This window comes from Stomoxys calcitrans, chromosome 4 (genome assembly GCF_963082655.1).
Source record: "Stomoxys calcitrans chromosome 4, idStoCalc2.1, whole genome shotgun sequence".
Lineage (NCBI taxonomy): Eukaryota > Metazoa > Arthropoda > Insecta > Diptera > Muscidae > Stomoxys > Stomoxys calcitrans.
Window position 1 is genome coordinate 68114698 of NC_081555.1, and position 26023 is coordinate 68140720.

At 36.4% G+C, this 26023-nt stretch overlaps 1 protein-coding gene across 1 annotated transcript in view; it reads right to left on the reverse strand.

Moving 5' to 3' along the window:
- LOC106093929 (homeobox protein B-H2-like) overlaps positions 1-20688 on the reverse strand; it is a 91418-nt gene extending 70730 nt beyond the window's left edge. Inside the window, exon 1 of the mRNA XM_059367422.1 lies at positions 19750-20688. Coding sequence (XP_059223405.1) covers positions 19750-20521 — 772 coding nt within the window. The 5' untranslated portion in view covers positions 20522-20688. The remainder of the gene's footprint in view (positions 1-19749) is intronic.
- Between the last annotated feature and the right edge of the window lie 5335 nt (positions 20689-26023).

Consider the following 26023-nt stretch of genomic DNA (forward strand, 5'->3'; position numbering starts at 1 on the left):
AGTGTTTGGGGAACAACCCCAATCGGACGTATTTACCGACCATGGCAATATGGGACTCAAATGAAAAGTGTTGGCGAGTAGAATACGAATCTGATTTCCATATGTGGGACTAAGTTTCTGGGGTTCCACCCCTTCCCGAAAACACTCCCAAAACAGGACTTATTTACTGACCATGGCAATATGGGGCTTAAGTAAAAGGTATTCGAATGTAGAATACTAATCTGATATCCAGATGTGCGACCAAGTATTTGGGGGGGCGTCCATCCCCCAGAACATCCCCAAAAGGACAAATTTGCGACCATACCAATATGGGGCTGAAATGAAAGGTCTTTGGAAGTAAAGCACGAATCTGATATCAATATTCGGGTAAAATGTCTATGGGGTCATCCCATCCCAATAACACCATCCAAATAGGAAGTATTTGCTGACCATTGCAATATGAGGCACATATAAGTGGTATTTTAGAGTAGAACACGTAGCTGATATATATTTTCAAATCCAAGTCGCTCAGTGGCCGCCCATCTCCCAATACACTCAATACACTGTGGCTATACATACACCCGCAGCCGGAAAACTCAACAGCTACTTTAAGAAAACAAATAATGGTAAAAACGGAATCTCCTACGTTAACGACCCCTACAACCGAAATAAGGACCACGATCTGCGCCCAGAATGATTAGAGTCTTTACAGAGAAGATGTACAGTATACGAAGGTTTTGGAAAAGTACAAAGCACACATAGCCTCCTTACAGGAAGTGCGGTGAATCGGGTGAGGCGTTACACCAAATTATAATACGAGGCTTGATTTTGACTGTGGTAAGTCGGAGACTGAAACACCTTGTCTCCAGGTTAACTCCAGTGGATAAGAGACTAGCCACAATCCCCATTAAAGCCAAATTCTTTAATAGTATTAGTTTTATCTGTACCCATGTCCCGACAGAAGCCAAGGATACCACTACTAAACAAACCAACGATATATTTTATGAACGCCTAGAGAGAACATATGAATGCTGCCCTGCACATAACAAAACAAGTAAAAAGGCGTTAAGTTCGGCCGGGCCAAACTTTGGATACCCACCACCACGGGTATATATGTAAACCGCCTTTCATCAAAATTCGGTGAAAAATTCATAACTTATGTCCCATATCAGTTATATTAAAATATGTTCCGATTTGGACCACATACTAATAAGTACAGTAGATATATATTAAAATAAACCGATCTGAACCATATACGACACAGATGTAGAAAAGCCTAACATTAGTCTTTGTCAAATTTCAGTGCTATCGGATTATAAATGCGAATTTTATGGGGCCAAGACTTTAAATCGAGATATCGCTCTACATGGCAGCTATATCCAAATCTGGACCGATTTGGTCCAAGTTGCATCAAAATGTCGAAGAGCCTAACTTAAAGCACTGTCCCAAATTTCGGCAAAATCGGACAATAAATGCCTCTTTCATGGGCCCTAAACTTTAAATCGAGAGATCGGTCTATATGGCAGCTATATTCAAATCTAGACCGATCTGGGCAAAATTGATGAAGGACGTCGAAGGTCCTAACTAAACTCACTGTCTCAAATTTCCGCGACATCAGACAATAAATGCGTCTTTTATGGCCCCAAAACCTAAAACCTAGATATCGGTCTATACGGCGGCTATATCCAAATCTGGACCGATCTGTGCGATATTGAAAAAGTATGTCTAGAGGCTTAATTTAACTCACTGTCCAGAATTTCGGCGACATCGGACAATAAATGAGCATTTTATGGGCCCAAAACTTTAAATCCGGAAATCGGTCTATATGGCAGCTATATCCAAATCTGAACCGATCTGGAGCAAATTGAAGACAGATTTCGAAGGGTCTAAGACAACTCACTGTCCCAAACTTCAGCAAAATCGGATAATAAATGTGGCTTTTATGGGCTTAAGACCCCAAATCGGAGGATCGGTCTATATGGCAGCTATATCCAAATCTGGACCGATCTGGGCCAAATTGACGAAGGATGTCGATGGGCCTAACACAATTCACTGTCCCGAATTTCATCAAAATCGGATAATAAATATAGCTTTTGTGGGCCCAAGACCCGATTTAGGCAAAATTAACGAAGGAAGTCGAAGGGCCTAACACAACTCCCTGTGCCGAATTTCAGCGAAATCGGATTATAAATGTGGCTTTTATGGGCCTAAGACCCTAAATCGGAGGATCGGTCTATATGGGGGCTATATCAAGATATAGTCCGATATAGCCCATCTTCGAACTAAACCTGCTTATGAACAAAAAAAGAACCTGTGCAAAATTTCAGCTCAATATCTCTATTTTTAAAGACTGTAGCGTGATTTCAACAGACAGACGGACAGACGGACGGACATGGCTAGATCGTCTTAGATTTTTACGCTGATCAAGAATATATATACTTTATAGGGTCGGAAATGGATATTTCGATGTGTTGCAAACGGAATGACAAAATAAATATACCCCCATCCTTCGGTGGTGGGTATAAAAACAAGTAAAAGCGTGCTAAGTTCTGTCGGACCGAATCTTGGGAACCCACCACCATGGACTCAGCTAAAAAATTTTACAAAATAAATTTTGTTGAAGGGGATAATTTTATTCCTCATACCAAAGCTTTGTCGAACCAGCAAAAATTAAAGCTTCTAGGAACCCCACAAGGATGATCGACAGACCGATCAAGTTATAAACTGATTTGGATCGTACTTGGCAAAATTGTTGGAAATCATAAAAGAATACTACAAGCAAAATTTCAGACAAATCAGACAAAAATTGCGACTTCCAGGGGTTCAAGAAGTTGTAAAAAATGGCACATTCAAACAACTATTAGAAATCTTACGTTTCTTTTGATTCATATATCAAGATTTATTTCAGAAATCAAGATTTAGTCTATATCAAGATTTAGACCAGTCTGAACCATATTCGATAAGGACGTTGAGGATCCTAAGACAACCACCAAATTCAAGCGAAATCAGTTAAAAACTTTGGGCCTACAGGCCAAATTTCAGCGAAAACGGATAATAAACGCGGCTTCTGGGGGCCTTAGTCCTTAAATCGGGAGATCGGTCTATATGGCGGCTATATCAAGATATGTTCAATATTCGATGCAGGTTGTCCTCAAATAAATTATACTTTATTTAATTGGCGATGACAGAATATGTGTTCTTCCATAAGCCGAACGTAGAATAGCGTTCCAAGCGCCTCTTCTACACTCCTTCCAAAATCTTTGACACCAAGTTTCGAAGTGTCTCTCTCTTACCACTTGATCTTTCCATCGGGCTTTTGGCGGTCTCGGTTTGCATGTACTTTATTTAATTGGCGATGACAGAATATGTGTTCTTCCATAAGCCGAACGTAGAATAGCGTTCCAAGCGCCTCTTCTACACTCCTTCCAAAATCTTTGACACCAAGTTTCGACGTGTCTCTCTCTTACCACTTGATCTTTCCATCGGGCTTTTGGCGGTCTCGGTTTGCATGTACCTTCGTGATAGCTTCAAAAGAAAAATCTGCCTCTTATACACTCAAAGCACTGCCTCGTCTGCTTTCATAAGTACCCATGTCTCGGAACCGTATAACAACACAGCTAGATCGGTGTCTTGTATAGTGTAATCTTCATCTGTCGAGATGAGGCTTTGTTTTGAAACTGTTTGCTTCATCCAAAGTAGTATCTGTTTACCAGTATTATTCTTCGCTTTATTTCAAAATTGGTGTCATTCGTTTCGGTTACGCAGTGCCGAGGTATATAAAGTTGTTGACTATCTCAAATAAATCACGGTGCCAAATTGCAGTGAAATCGAGTAATAAATGCGGCGTCTATGGGCATAGGACCTTCAATCGCGAGATCAGCATAGTCCGATATAGCTCATCTTCGAACTTAATCTGCTTATGGTATAAAAAATTAACTGTGCGAAGTTTCAGCTCAATATCTTAATTCTTAAAGACTGTAGCGTGAGTATCACAGATGGACGGCCATGGCTAGATCGTCTTATAATTTTACGACGAATATGTGTACTTGGTAAGGTCGGAAATCGATATTTCGATATGTTACCCCATCTTGAATATACCCCCACCTTTGGGTGGTGCATTTAATAGAAGTGATTTTTTCAAAATTTTTTCGTCAACAATTATTTAAAAAATTTTGCCTGAAAAGAAAATTTGATCAAAATTCTCTTGTTATGAAAATTGCATCATTTTTTGTCTTAAAAACATTTTTTATTGCAAATTTTTTTCCTTACACAGATTTTGTTTAAAAAATATGTCCTTCAAATTTTTTCCTCTTAACAGCTCAATCAATATTGTCTCGGAAACTGAAATGGGGATATGCAATTAAATTTTTGAATTCATCTAAGGTTATTTTGTACAAATTTAAATTGTTATACTTTTAGAGGAAATAACAGGTTAATCTGGTTTTTTAAAATTTGAAAAACTTAAATCGGTTTATTCGGTTTACAGTTATCTATCTCAAAAAGGAGTTCGAATCGGTTCGTTACCATTTCTCATCAAAATCTACTGGCAAATGTTTTAACTCAATGTTATTTATACAGGCAAGATTTTATGAGGTTTTACTCTTGAACTAAAAACCAAAATTCGTTGTTCATATCAAACACCTTTAATGTATTTATCAAACATAAACAAAAATCCAATTTCCGTTATTAAATTATAAAAATTAAAAAGGTTCATTAAAAACATGCAATGGGGGGTAACTCATCCTAATAATTATTTCCACTACTCTGAACTCACTCATACTTATTTCGTAAATTTATTTCATTCACGCATGCGCACTTCACCTGTCGTCTTAATGAAAAGATAACCGATATTACGTCAATAACGAAATTTAAAAAATGCCTTGTAACATCAGCATCCGTTCAAAATGCATTAAAAATGCTTCGCATACACACTTTCTATATTGGGTGCTTTGTAATTTATTCCTGTTGTGGAAAACAAGTGCTGCATGCCACAGATCCGGTAGTCAAATGAGTTTAAACTGTTACAAATCTGAGCATTATGACAATACATTATACTCAACAAATAGGCGTGATCACTTTCTACGATACCCAAAATGATTTTCAGAAAAATTCAAATTCATTACAAAGTAAAACAGAAGTAATTACAAAACCAAAAAGGTAGGTTTTTTGAAGAAACCCCTCCAACGAATTCTCAATTAAGATTCGAACATTGAACAAGTTCATTGATACCATTTCATTGATGAAGTTTTGGGGTATTCTTTAAATAACATTGCCAACACATTTGCACAATGCACAGTGGGTAGATAGTCAAATTTTTAGAAAAATTGCTATGAAAAAAGTAAAAGCAAATATGCTACTTATAATAGTTCCTTTACTTGGAATTGATTTGTTTTCCCTACTTTATGATGTTACAAACGAAAAGATTTAATCATTCCGGTTATAACATCCCGAATAATCTAAAAATTATATATGCATATTTTTTATCGTCGATCTAACCATGTCCGTTAGTCAGTCTGAAGCAATCAAACCTTGATCACTCGAAAGCGTTCGATACCGTTGGTCACCAGAATCATTTCTTCAAACTTCGTCATTTTGCGGGTTTTCTACAACGACTACTAAACTGCTAATGTCCTACCTCACTTAAAGATCATAATCGGTATCCGTAGGGACCTCGAGATCGCAATCATTACCAGTAGGAAAAGGAGTTCCTCAAGGATCGATTATTGGTCTGCTTTATTTTCAATATATGCTAACGATCTTCCTGACTAACTAACTCACAGTCGAGTGAATATGTATGCAGACGACGTTCAAATTTGCTTGAGTAGCCATCTGAATGATTAATGGGCTCGGGTCCTTCATAAACCTTAGCAAATCAAAAAGTTTAACTAAACACAAGAATAGGAAAATCTCCTTGCAAAATATCGACGTATATGTTGAATGGAAAAGTTCAGGTAGTCCCTACTGTGAAGAATTTGGGAATAATATTTAACAGTTCACTAAGTTGGACGAATTATGTTAATGCAGCCGTTGGACCAACTTTTACAAAACTAGGTACACTATGGCTTAAGCATTCACTCACACCGCGAATATGAGGTCTCTTGCCCAAAACTATCTTAGTTCCAGGGCTGTTATAAGATTGTGAACTCTCTGGTAATGGCGACTCACTCAGTCGGCATAAATTAAATATTGCGTTAAATGCCATAATACTATGTGTATGGCTTAAGAAAAACACAACATGTCTCCAACTATACCAATTGCCTCTATGGATACAGTTTTGACTCTCTCGCGTGCGTCTTTGGAACAATGCACAGACTTAACAAAAAAAAAGACTTAAACATTTATTCGTAAAATTAGTTTTTTTTACGATTATATATTTCTTTATTTATAATTTTTTTAATATTATTTTTGTCTTGAACTAAACGATTTGTCTTCTTTGCTTTATTCCTTTCTTTATGCTTATTAATAACTTTTTTGTATGTTTTTAATTCGCATGTAGTTTCTGCAATATTTTTGTAATTTTTTCAAATCGGATGTATGAATGTACCTATACTCGTAAACCTGTACTGTAATTTTTATTAAACATTGCCTTGTTGTGGATCCAAAAAAAAAAAACAGCTATCCAATTGAAGTTTTGTACAGACTTTTTAAGTCCTTCTAAAAGCCCTAGTGTTTGTCCAAACTCGCTGTAATTCGGCATGAGAGATATTCTTATGACCTCTAACCCCACACCAAACCCTATGTAGATGGCTCCAATAACAAGTTACTGTTTATTCCGAGAAGTTTATTTATGACCCCCAACACCTCACTAAATACAACTCAATTGGGTCCATAAACAGATATAGCTCCTATTTGACGTTTCAGTCCTTATAAGCCTAAATTTTTATCCGACTTGGTTGAATTTCAAAACTTCACTCTTTTAGAGCCTCAAGAGTCATAACAGAGGATTGATTTTTATGGAGGCTACTTTAACGTGCTGGTAAAATTCCATTACATCGGATAAAAATTTAGATGTATAGAGAATCGAGAACTCTATCAAGGGATCGGTTTATGTGGAGGCTATATTTACTTACGAATCTATCCAGAAGGGCCTGGTGTGGGATTTGAACATTAGGGTAGCTAGATATTTTCCCTGGGGGTGGCTACAACATAACTAAAGAAATATATTTTTTTTTTTTTTTCTGTTTTCTAAAAATACAAGAATTCGTATGAACGTATACCATTTTGATCTTTCGTTTTTCTGATTCAAAAACTTCGAATAACAAGAAAAATGCTTTCTCTTTCCGTCAAAATTCGTTACTGATCGAAAAGTTCCTGTTTTTTGTGCCTTAATTGGTGAGCTGAATTACTTGAGCACCAGTTACTTCTAGAACCAATGTTTACACTAGAGCCCAAATGCAATGGATTTGAGCAAATCTCCCAAACCCGTTTACACTACGTTTGAAGTGATTTGGAGTTCGAATTTTTGAGCTAAATAAAAATTCTGAAAATTTTTTGCAGCATTTTTAATGTTGTAAGCGGTTTTGTTATTGAAAACATTTTGTTAATTCAACTTCAAAATTTAATAATTTCATTAAATGTTAGATGTTTCAAAAAATGCTGGGGAAAATACCGGTAATAACCGGAAGTCACTGCAATCCCAGTGTTGCATTTGAATTTTTCGTATTACAAAACGACTTTCGAATAAGATTTGCTTCATATATTCTCAAATAAGTAGATATTCTCACACTGAACATGAACGTTGCTAAAGAAGAGATTTCCGAAATCTCGTGCAAATCTAGATTTGCAATAAGTGTAAACAAGATACTACAGCTTCTTGATGTTGATTTCACGAAAACCCGATTCCAATTGCCCTTAGATGACAATATACTGAGATATGGTGAAATTATGTGGAGGCTATCGTATTTATTGTTGAGGTCGGATAAAAAAAAAATAACCGTTATTATCAAATTTCGTGAGTTACGTATGTTTGATTTTCGTGTTATTTTTTATTTTGTCAAACATATCGGTTATATATGTTGGTTTTATCAGTCATTTTGGATTGTCAGAAAAAAGGTTAGTCATGTTTTGGTGTGCTCTTCGATTTTTTACTAATCGATAAAATGGATCAAAGAAGCTGTTATTAAATGTTTTGTGTAACTAAAAAGTGCGTTTCGGGAGTGCTTCGAGGATTGGAAAAAAATGAAAAAAGTGGAAAAATTGGAAAGCTACCTGAGGGGGATAACTTTGAAGGGGACATGATAGTTATTGATGAATAAACAAATACTTTATGAAAAAAATTTAAATAACGGTTATTTTTTAAGCTCTAAGTGTGTGAGAGTGCTTTTCAAGTAAAATTTGAATGAAATTTAGAACTATTGTTGATTTTTTGCTTTTTAAGTCATAACCCCAGGTTTAAGCTATTTTGCCCATACAACTTTTTCGATTGTCAGAAAATCATAGGTCTGTGTCTAACGACTTAAAATGAAATATACTCGCCCAGTCGAATGCATTAGTCGATTCTAAATGATCACACTTTGATGTAAGAATTCAAATTCATATTCTTTCTGATTTCTAGATTATCTGTTATATTCGGACTAAACTTCCTCGCAGAAGTCATTTGGGCGGATAGCGTGCACACTCAATATCATTTCTTGCTCCGAAATTGATTGACGCTTATATACTCGCCACCAAGGATTTGTTATGTTCTTTGGACCACATACACTTATAAGCTCAGGGTTTTGACAAGTCAACCCTGAAGATCGGTTTTTGTAGGTTGGAAGTAATAACAAAAGTCTTTGTGCACAATGAGAAAAAATTGCGCATTCAAAGGCTCCAGGATGTCAAATATGAAGACAGACCTACACGTGCGCTATCATAGTAAGAGACGATTTGGATCATCAACTATTCTACATCAATAAGAAGCTTTTGTTAAAATTCGGGGCAGTTAGTTTGCGTGATTCTTACACACAGATGGATCTATATGCTCTTGATCCACTTAATATATCATGGCGATCAAAAATATAAATATATGTACTTTATTGTGTCTTAAACTAATAGACGAGTACCCATTTCATGCTTGAAAGTTTAAAAAAGATAAGCGGAATACCCATTTGTGTAAGCAAACATTCAACAGATGTTGTTACTAATGAAAATACAATAACTCCGAGCCGGAAAATCTTTCCCAAAATATTTTCTCCGAACTTCACATCAAATCCCAAAGTCCAAGTGACAAAATTGGCAAATTGCAACAAAAAAAATCAAAATTTAAGACACAGAAGACTGAAATTTCGTCCAATATAAGTCGTTTAGCAGACAACAATCGATGCTTTGAGAGAATTAAAAGCATATGAATGGCATGCCATGAGATTGTGACATTCCTATGACTAGCCTCAGTAAGATATTGCTCGTTCATTTGGTCATTCCAAATATGTTCTGATTGACGAAAGGCCTAAACAAATTTGCATCGATTAGATTTATGATTTAATTCCTCCGCGGAGGCTTATATTTTTAACATCAGTACTGCTGACGAATCTTGAAGCAATGCAAATGAGCCCGAATATATTGTCATTATTTGATTACATTGATATATTTTATTGTTAAGCACCACTGTTCTTCAACTTTTTTGTGATTGGTTTTGTATCATAACAACAATGCCGCATGTGTTTTATGATTTCAAGGAGTAAGCAATCAAATCGGTCAATGGCTACCAAAAAAAAAACGGGTAGACGAGTTTCCGTCTACCAGTTGATTTGAATGGAAAACCTGACTTTAAGCCTGTTTCAGTCTGTCCTTCTGTCTAAGCGATTTCGACGTTTTTACGCATTTATCGAACAATTACTCGACTTGTTTTCAAAACATCTTTTTCTACTCTCAAACAAATTCAATGTTCGAATTATGCTGACTCTGCCTCTGTCTAACCTCTCACTAACCACATGGAGTACGAATCCCAAAGTGCTTTTCATTACCAACAGCACCAGCAACTCAACTTAGGCCGTCTTTTGGGATTCATTCAAGAATAGCTGGTATTGAAGTTGTTCCGTAATTTTGTGTTTATCGTCAACAAATGAAGAGAGTGATGAAGGTTGGTCGATGGGGGGATGGATGTAGCCAAACGGGCAAATGGTGGCTATGGTGAAGACTGTGTAAACGCTGTTGATTTTTTCGGTTTCTTTAAGCCGCTTAAACGATTAAAAAACGTAACAAACTCTAAGAAAATGTCACAAATGTCGATCAAACTGAAATGTGGAAAGAAAAAGGCCAAAATCGAAAAGACGCACACTGCAATACAGGCAAAAAGTCACAAATGTAACAGCTTAAGAAACCAAAAGCAACGACAGCAGCAGCAACAACGGCGGCAACAACAACAATATCACCTTGTTAAGAGATTGTTTACTTTTAATTGAATTTAATTTTTCACTTTTCTTCTACTTCTTGTTTGTGAAGAAGTCAGTCAGTCATTCATTCATTCATTGATTCATTCGCTTGGCCTATGCTGCCGTACCACCATATCACATACAACTACAAGTATTTGAAGTAAGCGCGGCAATAGCTCAATTTCCGTTGAAATTGAAACAAAATACCAAACTATCGGTTACAATTCAATTTTGTTGTGATCACTATTCTGTTGTTGTTACCTTTTTCTCTTACGTCTTGGTTTTGGTTTAATATTGAATTACATTTCAATATCTCTCCGATGGGCTGGGCAGGGCTACAAAGCTGGAGAATTTTGAAATGTATGTATAATTTTGACAGGCCACACCGAACATCATAGAAATGTCAACAGTTTTACAGTTCACAAAATTTGGGTTTCCTATCAAAAGAGCATTCAAGTTGCGAATGAACCGGAGTTCTGATATACGCAAAAGTAACATCCAAGAGAGTTCGAATAGCATGTCATGGTTAAATACTTCCATTCAAATATGGAATAGCAAAAGAACGTTTTAAAAAATAGACAAATGTGTGCTGTTGTTAAAGCTCTTGATTGACTACTCGGATTGCGAGCTATCAACGAGATTTGTTTGCATTTTGGTACAGTGTAGAGCCCATATCTGAGTTCGAAACGGGCCCTCTAAGTTTTCCTTCTTTCAAGCGCGATTAAAGACAAGGTAAACATACTTCCCTCGTTCGGACACGTTAGCAATGGTAGAGAAGTACCCATGTATGCGTTTGAGGACTCAAGACGTTAAATTTTGTTGTATATGTGATACATGCATCACATACACAACAAAGTTGTCGTAAGTAAGAAGACATCAGATACATATGCAAATGCATATATTTTTTAAAGCAATGGAAAAAAATTTTTCAGACGCAGAAATTTATTTCATTGTATGTAAATTTACAAAACGCTTAAAAAATGTGTGCATATTTTGCATATGTTTGCATATTTTGCATATGTTTGCATATTTTGCATATGTTTGCATATTTTGCATATGCTTTGAATATAGTGCATATTTTGAATATTTTTATACCCTCCACCATAGGATAGGGGTATACTAATTTCGTCATTCTGTTTTTAACTCCTCGAAATATTCGTCTGAGACCCTATAAAGTATATATATTCTTGATCGTCGTGACATTTTATGTTGATCTAGCCATATCCGTCTGTCTGTCCTTCCGTCCGTCCGTCTGTCTGTCGAAAGCACGCTAACTTTCGAATGAGTAAAATTAGCCGGTGAAATTTTGCACAAAAACTTCTTATTAGTGTAGGTCGGTTGGTATTGTAAATGGGCCATATCGGTCCATGTTTTGATATAGCTGCCATATAAACCGATCTTAGGTCTTGACTTTTTGCGCCTCTAGAGGGTGCAATTCTTATCCGATTGGAATGAAATTTTGCACGACGAGCCAACAACTGTGCCAAGTATGGTTCAAATCGATCCATTATCTTACATAGCTGCCATATAAACCCATCTAGGGTCTTGACTTCTTAAGCCTCCGATTGGAATTAAATTTTGCACAAAGTGTTTTGCTATGACTCTCAACAACTGTGCTAAATTGGGTTCAAATCTGTCAATAACCTGATATAGCCGCCATATAAACCGATTTGGGATCTTGACTTCTTGAGCCTCTAGAGGTCGCAATTATTATCCGATTTGCCTGAAATTATGTTCGACGGATCCTCATCACCTCATCCACCATCAACATACGTGTTTGTTATGGTCTGAATCGGTCTATAGCCCGATACAGCTCCCATATAAATCGATCTCTCTATTTTACTTCTTGAGCCCCCAAAGGCCGCAATTCTTATTCGAATTAGCTGACATTTTACACAGGTCTCCAACATGTAATCTAATTGTGGTCCAAACCAAATCTTTTCTTATATCCTTTTTTGCCTAAGAAGAGATGCTGGGAAAAGAACTCGACAAATGCGATCCATGGTGGAGGGTATATAAGTTTCGGCCCGGCCGAACTTAGCACGCTTTTACTTGTTTCCTTTTTTTGCCTAAGGAGAGATGCCGGGGAAAAAACTCGACAAATGCGATCCATGGAGGAGGGTATATAAGATTCGGCTCGGTCGAACTTAGGACGTTTTTACTTGTTTTACATCAAATACGCCAGATATCGAAAATGGGTGAAATGATTTAAGAGAATTTTTGTATGCACGATTAAAATAACACAAAAAACATAAATTTCCGATCAAGCTATTGGGGTAACACCGCACCCCATACTGACTCAGACAGATCGGAAAAATATGTGGCTCAAATGAAAGGTACATTTCAGAGTACATTACGAATCTGGCAATCAATTATTGAACCATACGGACCATATGGATATAGCTGTCATATAGACCGATCTCGCGATAAAAGGTTTTGGGTCCCTAAATGGCACATTCATTATTAAATTTTGCTGTAATTTTAAACAGTGTGTTACACTACACCCCTCAACATCGGTGGCAATTTTCATATAGACCGGACTATGTTTGGTTATAGTTGACATATTGACCGACCTCACGATTTAAGGTTCTGGATCCACAAAAGGCCTGGGATTTCGAGAAATTTAAAACTGTGAGTTATATCTCTCGACATTTTTTCCGAATGTAGTCTTAATCGGGTCATGTTTGGATATAGTTAATATATAGACCGATCTCCCGATTTAAAGCCTTTGGTCCATAATATTCTCATTCATTACTCGATTTATGTGAAATTTGAAAACTGGGTGTTGAAAAATAGGGGCTCAAAGCCCTAATATTGGGTTGCCCAAAAAGTAATTGCGGAGTTTTCATATAGTCGGCGTTGACAAATTTTTTCACAGCTTGTGACTCTGTAATTGCATTCTTTCTTCTGTCAGTTATCAGCTGTTACTTTTAGCTTGCTTTAGAAAAAAAGTGTAAAAAAAGTATATTTGATTAAAGTTCATTCTAAGTTTTATTAAAAAAGCATTTACTTTCTTTTACAAAATCTGCAATTACTTTTTGGGCAACCCAATATAACTAAATATGGTTGATATAGACTATATTCGGTTCAGATGTCGAGTGAAGTAGTAAAGCTCTTTCTTTTAAATTTAAAGTAAATCAAGCATTAAATGCGGCTCTTATTGGCCTGATACACTTAATCGAGAGATCGGTATATATGTGGGCTATATGAAGACATCATATTCGGCACAAATATCAAGGAGTTTAATTGGACGAGTTGTGCCAAATTTCAGCGAAATTGGGTAATAAATCCGGCTTTTATAGGCTTAAAACCCTAAATCAGGAGATCGGTACAAATTTACATCCAGAAAAATACTTAAAAAACTTGCCGTTAACATTTTTAAGATTCTGAACTTATCTTATTCGGCTTGTACATTTTGCTTATATTTTGTATATATATATATTTTTTTTTTTTTTTGTTAAAAAAAGTATATTTCAGATATGCACTCAAAATGCGTTTTCTTACAATAAACTATGCCTATATAAAAATGTTGGTCAAAATCAGTCCATTTAGAAAAAGTGCATATATTTCCGCTCTCTTGCAATAAGGCATTCAGAAAAAATTCAATAATACAAAATTAGTTTCTTCTTTTTGCAAAGAAAGTGCCAGCGGGTCAGCTTTGGGTGCTAAGCACCCCCAACGGATCTGTAACACATTCCCACATTCCATAAGGTCGTTATTATTTCCTTAAACCACCTTATTGCTAAAAGATCGGTGTATTTCGAATCATTATCTTCTTGAAATTTACATGCTGAAATCATTTCATTCTCCGCATACGGGAGCATAATATTTTGGAGTATTTCAATGTATTGGGATGCATCCCCGATGTTGCGGAACCAAAATATAGGACCAACACCTTTGTAAGACAGACCATGTTTTTCCATTTTTGTTGTATGTCGAAGACTTTATTATTAATTTCTACGAACGTCTCACATATTTTCGGGTCCCATAACCACCTAGGTTAGGTTTGGTTAGGCTGAAAAGAAGGTGCAGATATTAATCCGCCCCATTGCACTATGGACATACACCTAAGCCAGTAATCGGTTTGTTGTGCGCTCTAAAAACTATAAAGTAACCTCTAAAAAGAAAATTTTTAGTTAGGAATTTCGTGCTACTTACAAAATCTTTAATTATTTTCAAATCCTTAATTTATAACTAAGGAAATGCTCCAACGTCTCATCATCTTCCCCGCATGCCCTACACATTCTATCACTTGCCGCACCGATTTTACATAAGTGAGCTCGTACTCCTATGTGTCCCGTTATGATACCAATAGCTTTACTGACCTCCTTTTTGCTTCCTTTCAGTAATAGCCTTGTCTTCTCACGATCTGATCCCCTCAGAGGATTTTCGCCGTCCTACCGACCGTTTCGCTGTTCCACAATGTTGCATGCGCATTCGTCGCCCACTCCCTTAACTCGGACTGCGTCGACCTGACGGCAGTCCTCTGGCCTTCACCGTCAAATTGTCTGCCCTTTCATTTCCCCTTACTCCGTTATGGCCCGGCAACCAAACGATGCGGATTCTCCCATCCTCAGAGAAGCCGTTAATCTCCTTCTTACACTGCAAGACTGTTCGTGACCTTACCGCCCTGGTTGTTATTGCCCGTATGGCAATTTTACTGTCGGTAAAGATAACCATAACCACCTAACTAACTAAAATGTTTAAAGTTCTACAAAATTGTTGATTCATCCAATCACAGCATGTTTCTCTATTTCTCAAATGGCCTATTATTGTGAGGTTTTATAAACTGTAATGTCTCTGTGATATGCATTTTTCTCAAAAGTATAAAATTTGCTGGACTTTGGGCTTACAAGTTATTATCACGTAATGCTCTGCGAACAATTTCCACGCATATGGATGGACAAACACTCTCTCTAAATACAGTCATAATTCCTTAGGGATTGCGGATGCTTATATTTACATTTTTTTTTCGACCACTTAGTTGTATGCGACGCATATGATTTGTCATGTCTTGCTTTAACCTTGGTTTTTTGTAATAATGTTTTTCTTTTCATTTTTGTAGAAAAATTCCGTAAATATTGAACTCTTTCTCTATGTTTATTCTTAAGATATAAACTTTTTATCCAACACACGAGTCACGTTTTAACTGTTTAAACCCTACACCACTGCTGTGGTACAGGGTATTATAACTTAGTGTTTTTGTTTGTAACACTCCGAAAGAAGAGAAATAGACCCATTGATAAGCATACCGATCGGCTCGATTTAGCTTTGTCCGTCTGTAATTTGTGTACAAAGTACATGTCGCACTTTTTATCCGATCGTCTTAAACTTTGGCACAGGCATGTTTCTCGGCTTAGAAGTAAAGCCTATTGAAATTGGAAAAAATCGGTTCAGATTTGAATATAGCTCCCACATATATGTTCAACCGATTTGAACATCGGTTGAACAGATTTGGATATAGCTGTCATATATGTAAATCGCCCGATTTTCTCTCAAAGAGCCACTGCAAGCGCATTTATAGAAAAATCTTGCCAACATTTTCTACAATGCTTTCTTCGACGACTACCACAATATCTGTAGAGTTTGGTCGAAATGGGTTAAAATTTAGATATAGCTCCCATGTATATGTTCGTCAGATTTTGGGTAAATTGCAATAATGTTGTCATTTGTCAACCGTAGTTATTCCGCTTTGAATATGTTTGCTCTAAATTTAATACGTATTGTTTAATAACCCATCTGAAAACATCCGCCGAGGTGCATCAAAATTGGTTCAGAATTGGATATAGCTTCAACATTGGACTTATAGGGTAGGTGTAGGGTATTATACAGTCGGCACCGACCGACTTTTGAACGTCCTTACTGGTTTGAATTTAATTTAGATTAAAAATGTCAACATTTGTACGATATTTTCCGTAATTTATTAAACACTGTTATTATTTTGAACGCCTCAATACGGCCACTTTTTTAAAATAGTCACAATAACTTGAACACTTTCAACAAATGTACCAATATTATAGCTTATTTAGTATTGAACTGACGTACAACAAAAATAGGTAAGGCAGTCGGATTGCAAGAAAGTCCGCGTTATAAAATAAAATCAATAAGTATTTATATTTTGCTGCGCTGCTATTATTTTGACCGCAACTGCTTATACCCGAGGTGGTAGTTCGGCCCGGACGAATATAATGCCGCTTTATTTGTTTTATTTTTTTGTTGGTCTGTAGCAACCCCCTGGAAAATGTCTAGCCACGCCAATGCTGACTACAGTCCGTAAGGTTCCCTATCTCCCTAGAAAAGCAAAACCTCCTTGTTTAAAATTAGTCAAATTTTCCACTCAAAGGTAATTAACAACGTGAGATGGGGTGTGTGGATCTCAATAAAGATAATTTGAGATAAATCACAGACCATTTCCAGGCTACGGCCCGTCTATATAGTGCCCAACATCTTTGAGCCTTCTCAGTATGCTCCTGAATGTCACACGTCCCATCAGGTTTCCTGTCCTAAGTATTTGACCTTGTCAAATATCGAAATCGTTCTATTGCCGAAACGTGGTGCTTCAAATTGGAACACCTTTCTCGTGAACATTTAACATTGACACCCCTGGGTTTATAAAGTAAATTTTTGTCCTTAGAAAAATTAATTGTAAATTACTTTTTGAAATTTTTTTTCGTTCATTCATAATTTCGACTTTTCTGAAAATTTCATAAATTTTTTTTTACAAAAATTTGAGCAGATTTTTTTTCTTTTGAAAATATCTGGTTAACATGTTTTCTGCTACATCAATATTGTCTCAAAAATGTACAACTTTTAACTTAATCTAAAAGATAAATGAGGATGTATTTAAACCAGTAACAGATTTAAACAGCTTTTTATTTAAAAATCTCAAAAACATAAACTGGTTTTTTAAAAAAGTTGATTTTTCGAATACATAGTTCGAAAACAGGTTTAAGGGAAAAGTAATCACCCTAATCAAAAGACGCGCCGGACCACTGGAAGGCACTTAGATGAGAGTGGACCGCTGTTCTTCCCGTAGATGTATGCAACTCTCACATATAAATGAGTGCTGTCCCATTCAATGATAAGGGATCCCCTTTTTAAAGCCGGATCCGAACGGCGGAAACACCTCGAAATGTCGGTTCGATATAGCTCCCGTATAAAGCTCCTTCGACTGGACTTCTTGAGCTCCTAGAAGCTGAAATTATCTAGCCCCTTAAAGCCGCAGTTGTTATCCGATTGAGCTGATATTTTGCACGTTGGGTTCTGTTATGACTTCACACCAACCTTACAAGTATAGTCCACATCGTTGTATAACCTGATATATCTCCTATATAAACCGATCTCCTGATTTGACATCTCAAGCCCCTGGAAGCCCCAATTTTTTTCAAATGGGGCTGAAATTTTGTATGTAGTGGTCTGCTACGACTTTCAACAATCGTGTCACGTACGGTCCAAATCCTTTGTGTAAACCACCATGGTGATGGGTTTCCAAAATTCGGCCTGGCCGAACTTAGCACTCTTTAACTTGCTTCCGATTCGAACAAAGGTGTCATAAACGGATATGCAAACCTCTGACTTACGATAGCATCTACACGAGGGACCGAACCAGAGCTGGCAAAATATCGATGGCACTATCGATACCATCGATATTTAGTTTTTTGACTGAATATTGATTGATATTTCTCCGGGGGTTACTATCGGAAAAGTTAATTTTTTTTGCAAAATTAAACAAAAACAATCGATGCGACATGAAATGTATACTTAAAGATGCATTGCGCCAATAGAGAGCGTAATTTTCATCCGATTAGGTTAACATTTTGTACAATGATTTCTCTCATGACTTCCAACTGACTTTATTAATCTTGGTTTTATTTGGTCTGTGCTTTGATATTGCTACCAAATAAATCGATCTCCCGATTTTTAGTTCTCATTTTCGGTTGAAATATAGGATATGGGAAATAAACGATAGTATCGATACTATCGATATTTATTATTAAAACTATCAAAAATATCGAATGTTGCGACTATCGATAGTTTGGTAGCTCTAGACCGATTATATAGTTTTTCACACAGTTCGGATGTTGCTTCCTCAACTTCAACATAGATTAGAATTGTGAAGAGTCTCCTACATTTCAGTCAAAGTGGATTTTTGACCCCCCCAAGAAACCTAGCACTACTTCTAGAGAAAAGTTGGTATAACCTAAAAATATCATCAATGCCAAAATATCAGAGAATACTTGGCATAACCTAAAAATATCATCAGGTACTCTTCTTTGGGCAGACTCAACGTTCCTGTTGCATTTTCAGTACTAGGGGCCTGTAAAATCTATAATGGAACTCGTGTCTTTTTAGCCAACTTTTGCAGATACTTCACCCATCACTTTTAATTTTATTTCTTATTGTTTACTACTGGATGGGGGTATACTTATTTCTTCATATCGTTTGTAACTCATGGAAATATTAATCTGAGCCCCAAAAAGTTGTTATATGCTTGATAGTCTTTGACATTCGAAGTCGGTTTAGTCATGTCCGTACGTCTGTCTTTTGAAAACTCGCTGAATTTCGAAATAGTAATGCTATGCGCTTAACATTTTGCACAAAAACTTCTCATTAGCGTGGTCAGATGGGATGTAAATATTATCGGTTCATATTTGATATAGCTGCCTTATAAAACGATCTCCCGATATGACTTCTTTCCCCAAGTTGTGTTTTATTATGACTTCTGACAACTGTGCTAAATATGGTTTAAATCGGTTCATAACCTGATATAGCTGCCACATTAACCGATTTCCCGATTCGACATATCGAGTCTCTAGAGGGCGCAATTATAATCCGATTTTAGTGAAATTTTATTTGCACATTGTTTTTTGTTATGACTTGCGACAATTGTGTTATGTATGGTTCAAATCGCTCTATAGCTTCATAGACCTCCCATATAAAACGATCTCCCGAGTGGACTTCTTGTGCCTCTAGAGGGCGCAATTTTTACCCGATTTGGCTGACTTCCAAAATCTTCTCTTCGTACGATCCAAATTCCATATAGACCAATCACCAAACAAGACCAAAGACCAATCACCCGATATAACTTTAGAGCTTCTAGGAGGCCCAATTATTATCCGATAAAGCTGAAATTTTCAACGTGGTATTTTGTTTATGACTTTTGCCAGGCATAAGAAGTACGGTCCACTGCTTGATACAGCTCCTTTATATTTAAAAAACATCATTCAAAGAACTTTTCAAATGCGGTGTATGTTGGGTTTATATATGATTCGGCCCAGCCGAACTTAGGCGCTTTTACTTATTTAACCTGTAGAATAATATTTATTTATCTAGTTTCGGGCCATTTTCATTCTTTATATTATTCAATTGAATTTTCGGTCTTTTTTATTTATTTAAAGAAATCGGAATTTACACTTACCACTATCACTATCACTATCATCTATTGTGCTGGCCTGATCACCGCTTATACTGCTGTCACCACCTCCACCTACCATTGCGTGACTGCCATTATTTCCACCAATATTTGTCCCAATATGTTGGCCATTCAAATCTCTGTTATCTCCCCTTAAAAATAAAGGCTGCGGTGAACGTGACCGGTCATCCGGATCCAAACATTGCGTGGACGGTGGTGTTCTATAGGATATATCATCTAAATCTCTAAGACGTTCTCGTTCCCGTTCATTGCGTTGAATGGCAGCATAATGAGCTGCTGCCGCGGCGGCACTGAAACCATTGTGACCGCCGGCGGCCGAGGAAAATCCCATTAATGCGGACATTGGGGAGTGGGTCAAAGTATGATGAGGCGGAAAATGTGGTGATGCTGCAATTGGTGGTGCTGTTGATGGTGGAGGCAAATGTTGCAGAGACGCTGGTGGTGGGGGTGGCGGTGATGTTGAAGGTGACGATCCATTATGTGTAGATAGTTGTTGTTGTTGTCGTTGTTGCAATAGCTGATGCTGTTGCGCTATGTAGTGTTGCAGGGCAGCCTGATGTTGTTGACCCGCCAAATGGGGTGTTGAAATCTGATGATTTGTTTGTTGTGCCGACAAAATATCCGTTATCATAAATCTTGATCGTGAGGCTTGTAAGGCCGTTGTCAATGGATCTGTAGTGACCCTGGAGGGGGGCAAAGTAACATTTGGGGGGTTTGTTGCTGTTGATGACATTTCGGGAGGCATAGTTGTTGCCATTTGAAAATGGATTTTGAGCTATGATTTTGACACTGATCTTATATAAATGGGATATAATTTAGCAATTTAGCATCCTTGTACCTACATGTATTTTAATTAAAACAAAAATATCTCTTTACACACTGTGCACTTTGAAATATGATATTGGCAGCTTACTTGTTTTTTATTTTATTATTATTATTTTTTTTTTTTTTTTTTCTATAAAAGTTGATATATACAAATTGTTTTTTTGTTTTTTTTTTTTTTAATTTCCGTCGCTACCAATATCTATGTTATTTTGTGTTTTTTTAGCCAGCTTGGCATCGTTTCATTCGCATACGTTTTTGCCTCTGGATGGGGGCCAACAGAGTTTAATCATGGCATGTACACGCACAGATTCCACGTCTTGGCTTAAATGCTGTTCGACCGATACTAAAGCCAGGTGCTTTAGCAAGTTGAGCACAGCAATCGCCTTTAGGGTTCCATGTGCTTACTGGTTGGTGGGGAGTAATTAATGGGAGAAGCTGAAAAAACCAGTAATTTTTTATGGAGCTGATGCTATTGTTGTTGTCATTGCCGTCGCCACACGCATATAATACCCACACAACATTCAGTCACCTTTGAGAGCGCTCTCCTACAAAAACATGCCTTTTGTTTAATACCCTCTGTCGCCCTCTCTTTTGCTCTTCAACACGTAGCTTTATCTACAATACGTTGACTATAGCTAGACTGCTCAGTTAACAGTATTTTTAGGTATGGTCTCATTGACTCTCTTAACTCTCGCAAATTCAACGAATATACACACACACATATATATAGACGCTTTGGTGCTTATGAGAGGATGTGTTGAATATGGATGGCTCAGTGTTCGATTGCTTTGTGTGGGCACTTATTGGCCCTAATTGTTTTCAATTGACATGCATTAGTCTTCCATAAAAACCTGATGTGGCCCCCTTTCTTTCGTGCTGCTTCTACAGATAAATTCAAATATTCGCACTTACTCATTCCCTCTCTTTCTCACATGAAACTTTGATTCCTTACCACTCAACGTTTTTATACTCATCTGGCAGTTTTTTTGTAGTTTTCTTTTGTCTGTTTAACACGCAATGACCTCTTAGCTGATCAGAATGATTTTTTTGTTCAGCAGTTTTATGCTGATGAACATGTGTTAGTAAGTGGTGAATTTTTCTGCTTGGAAAATTATAGCTAAGTGCTCTTTTTGTCCTTTTGTTTAATTGCTTTTCAAATAAAAGTTTTCAACTACTTAATTATCACCAAATAATGAAAATGGATTTTATGGCAATCACAGCACATTGCACTACAAAGATAGAACTTTAAGATTTAAACTGTGAAAATATTTTTATATTATTTATTTAAGTTTTGGTAGAGTCTCAACTTCTGCCTTAGGATTTTGAATGCCAAAAATATTGCCAATATACTGCAACATACATACATGTATCAGAATTCGATTATTTGGTCAAAAGGAATGCATGATAAAAATCTAAAGAATAATTGTATATTGCATATTTTTGTAAAAAAAATATTTTGTTTTTATAAGAAAACTTTGATTCATTTTCAGTGGCTTTCTAATAATTTGTGTATCCTAGTGGGGTTCTTACTAGACCTGGCAAAATATCGATGGTTCCATAAATAAATATATTTTATTTTTTGGCTGAATATAGACTGAGATTTTTTTTATCGATATTATCGCCAAAATTAAACAAATAAACAAAAATAAATAGCAATTCATTCCTAGCTGCATTCAATCGTATTGATATAGGATCCCGATTAACTTTTACAAAGGTTAAAAACCAAACATATCAGCATGAAGGATCGATTATACCGTTTCAGCTACAATTTTCAATGATGGTAAAATACAGATTTAAGTACGTCACCAAGTCTTGGAATTTTACAATAGTGCAATTTTGATTTCTTGCTCATCCAATCCTAAGATCAGTACCTATGACATAAATAGAGGGGGAGAAATTGGCACAAGACACGTCCCCCTAATGCGAATGCTGACTGAGGAAGGATTTGAACCCATCTGCTACGGAGACAATGTTGTAATACTGCTAAGAGGAGAGGATCCGAATTAGCTATGCAGAAAGGTCGAAAGGGTCTTGCAGATGGCATACGACTGGGCTAGACCCAGAGGTCTCACAGTTACCCCGAAGAAGATTGAAATCTGCCTGTTCACGAGAAAGACGAAGGTGGGCCAATTTGACGAACAACGTCAAATACTTAGGAGTGATTTTGAACAGGAAACTGAATTGGACGTGTTACATTCAGAAGTATACTGAGTAGTCTCACAGATCTTTGGCACTATGTAGATTGGGCTTGAATCCGAGGATAATCCTCTGGCTCTACAGTAGCATGATTAGACCAATACTTACTTGCGCCTCGTAAGTTTCATTGACTGCGATAGAGAAAAAGTGCAACGTAAGGATAATACTATAGGTTCAAAGAATATGTTGTCTTGGCATAGGCGGAGCGATGAGGACCACGCCCACTAGGGCACTGGATACTTTTCTAGATATTCGACCCATTATTAGACTTAAGGCTATGGCAAAATGGATAGAGGATAGGAACAGGTCATACCATCACACCTTTCAAACCCTGATGGAATGGAAGGCGTTTCCGATCGGATACCTGAGACGACACTTGAGGTCGAGTGCGAATATATACACTTTATGGGGTCTGAGACGAATATTTCGAGGAGTTACAAACAGAATGACGAAATTAGTATATCCTCATCCTAGGGAGGAGGGTATAAAAACAAACAAGTATTACTGACTCTATGTTGCAAAAAAATTCAAAAATTAAAAGTTTGTCAATGTATTCAAGGTTTTGTGTTGTTGAATTGAAAAATAAGTTTTTTTGTGTTATACGACTAATAATAAATCTTGGTTTAATTTTTTTTGCAAAAAAATTTCCAATAAAAATTCGAATAATTCAGAAATCCGAACAACCTGAGGAACGGAGAGGATCGAATTTCCAAGAGTCTGCTGTATGTAATATATTATAGTGTGAATTGGAAGAATGAAAACAGAAAACAGAAACAGAAAAATCGAAAATATGACTATATAAATGGACGAATAATTATACATACGAAACGCACCCGAAAATGAAGACCGTGGTATGTATTTATGTACATTAATGTTGCCCTATTACATTGGAATATTTAATTATCCATATATAAATTAGACATTTTAATATGGGCCAAAAGAAACACAAGGTCCTAAATAGATTCCTTCAGATGGATCAATACTTCGAGATATTATATACAAAATGCTATGTTTGGTATTCAATACGAATTTTTTCAACATTAAATAATTTCTTCTTTAGACAATTTGCAGAGATGGCGATGAAAACTCTATGAGACTTGAAGTAAATACCCAAGTGAACAACGTATAGTCCAATTTTTGCTAATATTCCATCTATCTGCGCATATTGTTTTTTTTTCGCCATCTACATTGTTCCCAAGATTTTTTAACCAATGAATGATTTTTTAACTAGTAGTAGTAGTAGTAGTAGTATTTATTTTCATAATTCTTTATGTATACAATGTGTGGTAAGATTTTGTACAATATATAAATAAATACTTAATATTAATCTCTAAGACATGACATATTGTCGTTAGTCTGCATATGGGGTTTTGCTATTGTTATACATATATATACAGATAATATTCAGTTTAATAGTTGAATTCATTTATCAGATTTAGCCTGTATCTCATAGCCATTTTGGTGTATTTTGCAAGCCGTGTCCATTCTACAACTGCGCCATCAAGAAGACTTATTACTTCGTTTTCTGTTAATATTTCCTTGTTAAAATATATTTTCCTAATTTCTTTTAACACCGGGCACCGGCCTATGAAGTGTTCCACGTTTTCTATCTCCATTGTGTTGCAGAGCGAACATATTTCGGATCCATTGTTCCTGTATATATTACCATTTAGAATCGTTGTTTCTGTTCTGATCTGTAGTATGCATCTTATGTCTTCGATCTTATATGATGTTTTTAAATAGTTTGCTCCTTGCATAGGATCTAAATTTCTGTATATCCTACTTGTGCTCTGCTTTCTCGACATATATATATTATAATTCTTTACTCTTAGTGCTTGTAGCAGTTTAGTTCCGTTTTCTTTCCAAGTTGTTTTGTTCAGATTGTTTATTGACCACTCAATATCATGTTCCGCTCCCATTTCATTTAGGCGTTTTACCCAGGATAATTTGTTCTGCAGTATTTTCTTTGAAAGAAGAAATGGTAGACGAGATTCGTCGTACTCAAATAGAGTTTTAAACACATATCTTATGTTTAAATCTAGTGTAAATATATGTCCATTTTCGATGGAAGTTTCTAGCATTATGGCGTATGTTGGTATGCAATCTGGGAGATTAAGCATTCTCTTGATGAAATATGTCTGCAGCTTGTCAACTTCCTCAAAGTGTTTGTAACCCCATACTTGCGCAGCGTATGATTGTATTGATCTGCTAACGGCTAGAAAGAGTTTCCACTTAGATTGAAGTGGTACATCCTGTTTTTTTAGAAAGTCGTTCCATGTGCTATTTATACTAGTTTTTGCTGCTTGATTCCTTTTTTCAACATGCTTGCTAAAGCTCATGGATGGTGTTAATGTTACTCCTAGATAACAATATTCCGATGTTATCGTCACAGGATTCGATTTAAATGTCCAGTTTTCATTTCTGGCTATTCTCCCACCTTTTCTAAATACCATAATTTTTGATTTATTTAAATTTACTTCGACTGTCCATAGTTTACAATACTCTTCCAAGTTGTAGATCATTTGTTGTAGCACATTTGGTTCATCGGCTAGTATTACGATGTCATCGGCATATAGAAGTAATCTTACATTTAATCCATTTAGGTTAACTCCGCCTTCTAGAGTGTCATGCAGGTCATTTAGGTACAGAGCAAATAATAGCGGTGAGAGTAGGCATCCTTGTTTGACACCTGACGAAGTATTGAAGTATTCCGACAATTCATTTCCGGTCCACACTGCTGATGTTGTGTCTTTATAAACGTTTTCGATAAATCTTACAGCTTTCGTTGACATGCCTATCGATTGCAGTTTGAATATGAGCGCTTTCCTTGAAATGTTATCGAACGCCGCCTTAAAGTCAACGAAAAAAGCATACGTTTTCTTTTTTTGGCTGAAATTCAAATGTACGATTGAGGATAGGTTATAAATATTGTCAGACGTGCTATAATTTTTACGAAAACCTGCTTGATACTCATTTAGTATCTTATGTTTCTCCGACCATAGTGACAGTCTTTCATTAAGTATGCCCATCATTATTTTTGCAATACAATTCATAAATGCAATACCTCTATAGTTGCACGACAAGGTTCTATCCCCCTTTTTGAAAATTGGATAAATGATAGTCCTGAGTAATGATTCATCAACACAACCGGAGTCGTACAAGGTATTGAACGTATTCACAATTTCTGCCAATAGATCATTTGGTGCATTTTTAAAAAATTCGTATGGCACTCTATCCT